The 9,568-nt window shown below is 43.4% G+C and overlaps 1 protein-coding gene across 1 annotated transcript in view; it reads left to right on the plus strand.

Moving 5' to 3' along the window:
- Wwox (WW domain containing oxidoreductase) overlaps positions 1-3,785 on the plus strand; it is a 985,794-nt gene extending 982,009 nt beyond the window's left edge. The window contains exon 9 of the mRNA XM_035442699.1: positions 3,657-3,785. Coding sequence (XP_035298590.1) covers positions 3,657-3,770 — 114 coding nt within the window. The 3' untranslated portion in view covers positions 3,771-3,785. The remainder of the gene's footprint in view (positions 1-3,656) is intronic.
- The last annotated feature ends 5,783 nt before the right edge of the window (positions 3,786-9,568 follow it).

Consider the following 9,568-nt stretch of genomic DNA (forward strand, 5'->3'; position numbering starts at 1 on the left):
GAAAAGACACAAATGCAGATTGGGGTGATGCAGTTCCATCTTGGGATGGATAGCAGCCACTGAGGTGGAGAGGTTCCCTCACAGCTGTTCCTTAGAGCCTCAGAAGGAATTCTGCTCCCAGCTTGCAGAACTGCAAGTGACTCGTTTGAGTTGCTTTAAATATATACTTGTAGAGTGTGTGTGTGTGTGTGTGTGTGTGTGTGTGTGTGTGTGTGTGTGTGTGTGTGTGTTGGGGGCGTTGGGAGAGACCCAAGGGATCCCAGATCTAGAGCTAAGCTACTATACAGCAAGACCCCAATCTTATGGCTACTCAAAACATAAATCCTAGAGAGAGGATGGATGTAGAAGCCTTGTTACTCACACAAGCCCAGTTTTATGGATATCTTTAAAATAAATCACATTGCTTTCTGCAAACAGAGAAGGGAACAGGAACTATGATCTTAACATTGCCTACTATATGATGCAAACTTCCTATGAATTAGGTATAATTTTGCATGTGGCATATGAACATAGTGTAAGATGCTAAGACTGTTATTTGTCAAATGAGTGTACCTCAGAGCTAGAAAAGCACTCAGTGAGGTCTGACCCACCATCAGTGTTTATAGCCTGGTTGACCTGGAGTTACTGGTGGAATGTGATGTGGGCCCAACATGTCCATTCATTCCATCTCCTGACCCTTGTAGTGTTCTCTGTTGGAGTTTCCTAGTAGATGCACAGCATCTCGGGAAGGGAAGGCTTTTGTATCAGAGCATTCACTGTTGGATGTAGGACACAAGAACTACCCTTTCCCATGTCTGTTATAACTGCCTACTGGCTCCTACCTGGAGACAGCAGAATAAGGGTGAGAGGGAGAGAGAATACAAGTGGGGGAGGAGAGGCCAGGTTTTGTCTCTATCTCAGAATGTGATCAGACTATTTCAGTCCTGTGCCCTCCCTAGCTGATAACTCATTGCCTGGAGGGGGCCTAGTGGAGAGAGATTTTTCTCCACAGATTTTCGGTAATAAGGTGAGATACAACGATTGTGCAAGTGGTAGCAGCCTCTGGAGTAATTGAGATTCCATCCCAATCTACCTGGGAATCTACAGACCCTTCTTCTCTAGTGTTCCTAGGGACTTGGATTCAGGGACAAAGCAATGCCTCAGCTCCTTTGGAGATAATGTCGGGGTCATTCTTTGAACGCAAAGCATTCCTGAGTTGTGCAGTGTTTCCCTCTGAACTCCCCTTGACATGCCTCCTCTTAGATTCTATACTGCTTCCTCTTTCGTGGGAGAATTGAATCAGAGAGTTGTGACAATCACTGCCTGACAAGACAACTGTTCCTAAGCAACTGTGTCTTTGATCAAGGGGCCTCATTCAGTATCCCCTTACTTTTGGAGAAGGTCTTTGCTACTCAATTTTTCGAAGAGCAAGGGTGAGCTACTGTGGGGAGCTACTTCTTCCTACTGAGGAGGCTGGGTTTGGCTCAGGTGCCTTCTAGTCCAAGCCATTGGGCATACTTCAGGCTGTCAAGGGGAATGGCTGTTGATCACACAAAGCCACTGGAAAATATTTGGGTAGATATGATGTTATCAGACGTGGCTTCTTATTCCGTCTCGGTTTCAATGCTTTTAGGTAAATACTCTTAACAGTTTTTCAGAGGAAGTTGGTCTCCGAGAGCTTAAGGAGCTCATCTACTATTGTACTAGATAGGAGAAGGAGAGTAGAAGGCAGGTTTATCTCGTTCCAAAGTCTACACTTGCCTCTGGAGCCAGCTCTATCTAGTAATGAGCAACCTGACCTCTCTCGGGGCTAAATCCCATTCAAACTACAAGAAAACATTCTAAAGCCAGTTTTAAACATTACTAAACTGCTCAGCTGACATCTCAGACACTGAATTGTGGATGTAGAAGGACCACCTCCCTCCCCTCTCCATCAGTTGCCATAGTTAGGCAAAGAGAAAAATGGTTCTCCTCCTGAAAAGAGGTGACTTCCTACTTGAAAGTTTGAAAAGCATGGTTATTATTTGACCCACTCCAAGCCAATGCAGAAAAGCTATTCTCTGTCTGTATGTGTTTTGGGAGGTGAGCACTGCATCTTCACAAAAAAGAGAAACATGACTGAAAGGTTCAGGCATTATGCTGACCTGCCCCTGTTACCTGGCAGAACAGGCAATACACTGGTCAGCCCAGGGTTCCATGGGAACTAAGTCTGTATGCAGGTGCAAAGGACCCCTTTAAAAGACAGACCCCTGCCCATTTACGCTCTCTACTCTCTCTCTCTACTCTTCTCTCTGCTCTTCTCTTCTCCCACCTACACTCTCTCTCTCTTTCTCTCTCTCTCTCTCTCTCTCTCTCTCTCTCTCTCTCTCTCTCTCTCTCGCTCTCTCTCTGGTGACTGGCCATGGTAGTCAGCCATTAACCCTGTTTCTCTTCTCTCTTAGTCTCCCTACTCAGCCATTACCTATAATAAACTGGTTAACATGTCTAATATGTCTCATCTCCTGTCTCATCTCGCGTTCTTCTTCTTTATTTCTAATTTAAGCAAAAGAATAACAATGACCACTGGCCTGCACATCTGAAGCTATACAAGGTCTGGGAGCTTCAATCCAACCTCCATGCTATATTTCCAACACAAGTCATTTAGGTCATTTACACATCAAGGATTAAAGTCTGATGCCACTGAACCCCAAGACACCTGTTGTTTCAGGATAGTGGTATTTAGCAGGGGGGTTATAGAGAATGTTTATTTGTATCAAGTGTTTCAGGAAGCACTTTTGTATTAAATTCTCCAAATGAGCCTGATGTGGGGACTCTGAGTATTCTCACTTCACAGAAACTGAATCCATGACTATGTCTTGAGCTCTTTGTGACAAGAAAATAGCAATATTTGCTCCCTGCTGTCATCTTTTTTGTTCAATGGTTTTCTTGAAGTTGATACATTACCTCCTTGGGTCTACATACTAGATCTAAGAGAGTTGTATCGAGAACACCCACCCCTGCACCTTTACCAGCTAACTGAGCTCTGCAAGAGAGCCTGTGACAATGGAGAGACAAAGGTCTAGAGCACATTCCAACCTTCCTTTGACTGTTCTGGAAAACTGGATGATGGCAAATCCTTTGTACCATTGCTGCCAGATCAAACAAGTTCTCCTGTCTAAAGTAAATAGTTAATAAATATATTATGTCATTAATCTGCTCATGATAAGAATCCACAGTGGTCAAGAAAACCTAAAAATTGGGAGAATTAATAAAGTAAGTTTTTAAATCAACTCTGGGTTGGACACATAGCTCAGTTGGTGGAGTGCCTGCCTAGAGTATATAAAACCTTAGATTTGATCTCAATCACCCCATAAAAACAAACAAACAAAAAACAAAAGCAGGCATGTGGTGCAGGCCTGTAATCCTAGCATTGGGGAAGTGGAGGAAGATGGATCACAAGGTCTTCTTCAGTTACACAATGATATCAAGGCTAGCCTTGGCTACAGGAGATCCTATTTCAAACAAAACCACTCCAACCTTTCAAAATACTGGCTCCAGGAATGCACTGCAGCATCTTCCCACCAACTTTTCCCTTGATCCTTCAAGGAGTCACTTTGTTTTGCTGTTGTTGCTGTTGTTGTGCTGTAACTTCCTCAGTTCTTTACGTCTATTGACTAAACTTGTTCTTCTCTCCCCAGGACCAAGAGAAGCAGAGCGTGAAGAGCCAGGGATGGCTCCATCCATCTAACTCACAGATTAATGGGAGACACAGTGTTCACTTATTCGCCAAGCTACTATTTCCCCCACGGTAATTCAAGTCTCCCAAGAAGGTCGGTTTTCCCAACTGTCTTTTTCTGAGCTTGTGGTCATCTGCTCTCAATGTCCTGATCACAGGACTCTTCTCTGTGTGGACATGTAACTTTGCTTTGGGGGAAAAAATAAAAAAGGAAGTCCTTGGCAGAGGTGCTTTGCTTGTCAGTGGGTGGGAGCATGCTGCACAGTTGAGTTCCCTGTGCTGGCTTGTTGTCATTTTTCTTTTATTCAATTTTTCTTCTCTTTAGAGACAGTATCTTTTATAACCCAGGTTAGTCTCAAGACCATTATATAGTGGAAGTTGACCTTGAACTCCTGACTCTCTTGTTCTTATCCCAAGTGCTGGGTTTTCAAGAGTGTGCCACACTCCTGGCTCATAGACACTTCTTCCTTTCAACCTGGCCTCCTCATCATAACACTGTAGGCACAAACTCTGCATCATGTTGGTATTTGTGTCATGAAGCCCCACTTCACAGTTTAGTTCTAGGCCATCAGAGTGCCACAAGACAACACACGGAATCCAAATGAGGCAACATGAAATAAAACATCAGAAGGGTTTTCTTAGCAATTTCTTTTGATGGTATTAAATCAATATCAAGTTTTCTACCCATACAAAGCAGCAAAAGCATGATAAAAAATTTTCATGGGAGAATTTTTTCCCTGCTTGTGTTCTTGTGGATGGAATCCATAGCCTTGTACATGGTAAAGTAGCCCTCTGCCACTGAGCCACATCCCTAGCTCTCCGTTGTTGTGGTTGCTTATTTTATCTTATTTTTTTTGAGATAGGATCTCACTATAACTTTAGTTGGCCTGGAATTTACTGGCCTGGAGCCTTTTTTGCTTCAATCTTCCAGTGCTGGAATTACAGATGTGCTCTCCCAGATCAGGAAAATCTAAGTCATCAGTTGCTGGACACAGTTTGTGTCCTGGTCCTGATGTTATGAAAACAGATGGAGAATTGACTGATCATGTCTTGGAGGGTATACAATTTTGTAAGAAGTTCAGACACTGAATGAGGAAGTGGAAACTGAGTGGGCCACATTTGGCAGCTGCAAGTCTTGGAGCAAACTACGGAACTCAGAACTTCAGCTTCCCCATTGGAGAAGGGAAATAACATGACAGTCCCCCTAGAGAATCTCCTAAGAGTATTAAAATACTCATCAGGAGTTCCTGGTCAACAGTGAATGATCAGTAAATGCTATCATTATTATCCTCTGTGTTATTATTACAGTAAATGGGTTCTATGCTAGAACATGAGTAAGATCTGAGTTCTACAAAAATATGTAGCTGGGGGGTCCAGTCAGATAGCTCAGTGGGTAAAAGCCCTTCCTGCTGAGCCTGGAAACCTGAGTTCTAGCCCTAGGATTCAAATAGTGGAAGGAGAGTATTAATTCAAACAAGCTTTCCTCTGACCTCCACATGTGTGCTATGGCACATATATGCCCACCTGCAGGAATACACACATAAAATAAATAAATACAACAAAATAAATGCATGATTGAAACTTCTCCCTTCTGGGAGAGAACATGTACCTTCTCCTCAGGTCTCCTATGGCCAGGGTTCCTCCACACCTGGGCTTCACCCTGTGGCAACCTGGGAGGTTTATCCCATTTAATCCCACCCCATCCCCATCCCGTCTTGAACAAGACCCCGAGTTAAGTGTTTAAGAACCCTCACAGGTGATTCTAACATGCAGCTGAGGTCATAACTGCCTGGATCATTTGTAGAATCTTGTACAGAATACAAATCAGAGACCTGTATCCAAAAATGACAATGAGAGATGAAGCACCAAGCCAGGTGCTTCTGCCAGGTGGCACCGAGTATGAGGGTTAAGAACCTCCAGCCTTTGTCTAAGCTCATGGACACCCCATCTCACAGGAAGAATCCACTCATATGGTGGTGAGTTGGTGAAGGGAGCAGCCATTTTGGAATAATAATTCATAGAGTTCCCCTTGTATGTGGGCAGCAGGCTCTTTGCTGAAGGTACAGGCACAGCTTTGCTTGTGAGCTCTCAGCATCTAGAGCTTTCTTCCATGGGGTTATATGCATCTAATTTGGGAAGACTGACTCTATAAGCCCTGGCACAGCACCAAATATTTTTTATGCAATTCAGATCCAACTGATGGAGGTTTGAACAGGAATATCTCTTCCTTCTGTCTGGACAGAGAGGCAGTGGATAGGGGTGTGGGGTATAAACTGTAAGTATCCATCAGCAGGCAAGGTCCAGGGAAAGAATTAGGTAGATGTCATGTGGTTGCATGCTATAGATACAGTGAGGGAAAGCTTAGTGAAGATCTAAAAGAGATGGATATCTAAGTGCAACACACACCTAACAGGATCTTGTTAGCCTTGGAGAGTTTCTAGAGGATTCCATTTGCAGGAAAACCAATGGAAATTGTACTTCCACCCAGCAAGTTCCAGCTTCCATCTTGGGAAGCATACCAAGGGTAATCAGGGATAGAGTTCAGAAACAGAGACAGACCCATGCTGTAGCAAGCAGAGTCCCCACAACCCGGCAAGTCCCAGACCCTTGCCCAGCAATGTTCTTGGTGCAAGATCGCACAACAGCCCCTTCTGGGATGTCCCTTAAGGGGCAGTATGTAGCATTGATAGGCTCCATTCTGCCGCTGCTCTACAATGAGGAACAAATATTTGGCTTTTTTCTCCCTCCCCTCCCTGTCATTTTACACAGTCTTGTTTAGACTGGATGTTGGTTAATGGGAGACCTTTGCCCTTTGTCTAAAAACTGTGACCAGGAAATCCCACCACCCATTAATGAGAGTTTTGTTCCGGATCTAGAGCTCCCAGCACACTGTTTCTGCTCCACAGAGGCATTGTACCCCCAGCTTAGAAGAACAAACAATGACCAAAAAAAGCCCCTTCCACTGTTGAATAAAAACAGCAAACTCCAGACCCTAAGGGGTTTCAGTCTCTATTAAGCCAACAAAAGGTCCAAATTGACAGGCCAGGAGCACAAAGGGTAGGGGGACAGAGGGACTGAGAAGGAAGCCAAGGAAGAGAAGAAAACTTAATTAACTGGGAGTTTGTGTGTTGTGTCTCTTGTGAGAGGTAAGGCTGCTCCTGCCCCACACCAAATATCCATACCCTGAAGACTTTCTGTCTAAAAACCCAGGCCCTAGGAGAGCCTCGAATGTCCCACACAACAACCTATAGGCACTTGGTTCTTCTTGGGCATCCCAGTTCCATGAAGACGCCAGCCTGTCAGCTTATTTGCTTGAAGTTGCTTGCTCTCCCCCTCTCTTTTCCCCTCCCTCTCTTTCCTTTTCATATCTATATGAGAATGTTTAGTTGTGGAAGGTTCAAATATGAATATGAATCATTACTTGTTTCAATTTGTGTCATATTAGTTGTAATGGCTAACAATAATTCCTAAGCTAGATAAGTATAGGAAAAAAATTAAACTGATAATATTTTTGACTGTTGACTCTTTGTGTTGTTAATGATTGAATATATATATATATATATATATATTATATATATATATATATATTACGTGTATGTGTTGCTTTTTTCCCCCAAGACAGAGTCTCAAACACCAGGCTGGTCTCAAACCCTCTATACAGCCAAGGATGTCTTTGAATGTCTAATCCTCCAGTTTCCACCTCCTAAGTGGTTATAGATAAACAAATATATGCTTGGTCTTTATTTGGTGCTTAGGACTGAACCTAGGTATTTGCATGTTAGGCAAGCACTCTACCAAGTGAGCTGCACCTTAGGCTAGGAGCAGTGCTTTCTTATATTGTTTACCTGACTGGACCGGTCTGCCTCTTCTGGTTCCTTGTAATAAGAGCCCACCTGGATTTGTGCCCTCAGCACACAAGGCTGATAGTGGCATCAGGAACACTCTTCAAAAATATTTAGTTGTGGAAGGTATAAGGATGAACCACAGCTGGTTTCAGTTTGTGTCATATTAGGTGTAATGGCTAATGATTATTCCTAAGCCAGATAAGTACATGGAAAAAATTTAAAGTGATAACATTTATTGACTGTTGATTCTTTGTGCTGTTAATGATTAAACTTTTAAGAGCCTCATCTCAAATCTTAGGATTATCCTAATATTTTGTGTATTTGTGAAGATGATGGGTTAAAAAAAACAAAAACAAAATAAAACACTGGAACAATAAGAGAAACTTCCACAGAAATGAGAGCAATGATTTGTATCTTGTTTATTTAGCAGTAATTATTCAGAAACTTATTGTAATATGTAAAAACATAGATGCTTGAATTTGGGTCTTGCTTCATCAGCACATGAAGAAGAGGAAGAAGGAAAAGGTGAAAGAGCCAGGAGTTGACAAAGAGTGAGGACCTAGGAAAGGGGAGTCACGGGGGAGGGGGTTGTCCCTGTGAAAGTCACCTGAGGCTGACAAAGAGGAGGCCTTGCAGTCCCCAGCGGACAGCCCAACAAGGTACCATCTGCTGCTGCAAGTCAGGCTAGTGCTAGGGAGAGATAGCATCAGGATTGATAGGATTCTGTTTTCCCATTTCCTGGGGACACTCTGGGAGGATAGTGACCCTGACATGATGTAGGAAGCTCCTGGGGTATCCATGCTTGTTGATCATTGACATGTAAGTCTTAGGGACTGTGACATCATCTCCCCCAGACAACAATGTTCACTTTAAGATGGTTTAGAGTGTGATGGGCAATTCTCACTGCCTAGGGTAAGGACTTTTAATAAATAGTTGATGCTGCTATGAAATTTAAGAATATATTTCCCACCTCCAACTCACCCCCAACCAAAGAGAATGCACTTGTATATAGCAAAGTCATGGAGGCCAAAGATGGAATATGCTGGCCTTGCCTTCTAGGTCACAGGGCCTCAGGGATGAGGTTCTGGCATGTTATATACATGGTAATTGAATATATGTATATATATATATGCATATATATTCTATTTATTTATTTATTTATTTATTTATTTATTTATTTATTTTCGAGATAAGGTTTCTCCATGTAATCCTGGCTGTCCTGGAACTTACTCTACAGATTAGACTGGTCTCAAACTAACAGAGCTCCACCCGCTTCTGCTTCCCAACTATTGGGAAGCATAGCATAATTCTAAACACATACGCCAATTCGTTTTACTTAAACTATACTTGTTAAATGCTTTATCTACATAACATATGTAGTGATTTGCATATCAACTTACTGTTCTACATAGAGTCACTCATGAGCATCTCCTGTGACTCCCTATTAGCACTAGTAAACCAACACTGGGTAAGGAAACTGGTCCTGAGAAACTAGGTTCCTCTTAGGAGGCTCAGCTAGCAGTGGTTTGTCCTCAGCCAGAGCACGGTGGGTCTTATTGGACCTATCAGTGTCTCTCTGAGTATTGGGCCTCAGGGTTGCTCTGAGACTTTCCCTGGAGGCTGGCTTTGCCTATGTCTCTTCTATGCCTTTCTACACCTGGCTTGCCACAGTGAGAGCGCCAGGGAATATCAAGACCTAGCCTCTGACTGACATCAGTGTTACAGTGCAGGGCCTGCCACTTCCCACAGCCAGGAGGACTCCACTCTGGAGGGGCCTCAGCAGCCCCAGGAGGCCACAATGACTCTGAACTAGATTCTACTTCAATTCAAACCAGGCTACTGGCTTTCCTGTTTCTGGTGAGGTGTTGCCTGTTGGACCGTTTCCCTCTTGTACAAAGCTTTTTATTATCCGATCAGGCACAGGCTGTGGAACAGAGCCATCAGATGGATGGGCACAGCTCTCACTTTACCCTGATGGAGCGCCACAGCACATGCTCTATTGTCAAGTTCTTCTGTCTCAGGAATGCTG

Source organism: Cricetulus griseus, chromosome 3 (genome assembly GCF_003668045.3).
Source record: "Cricetulus griseus strain 17A/GY chromosome 3, alternate assembly CriGri-PICRH-1.0, whole genome shotgun sequence".
Classification (NCBI taxonomy): Eukaryota; Metazoa; Chordata; class Mammalia; order Rodentia; family Cricetidae; genus Cricetulus; species Cricetulus griseus.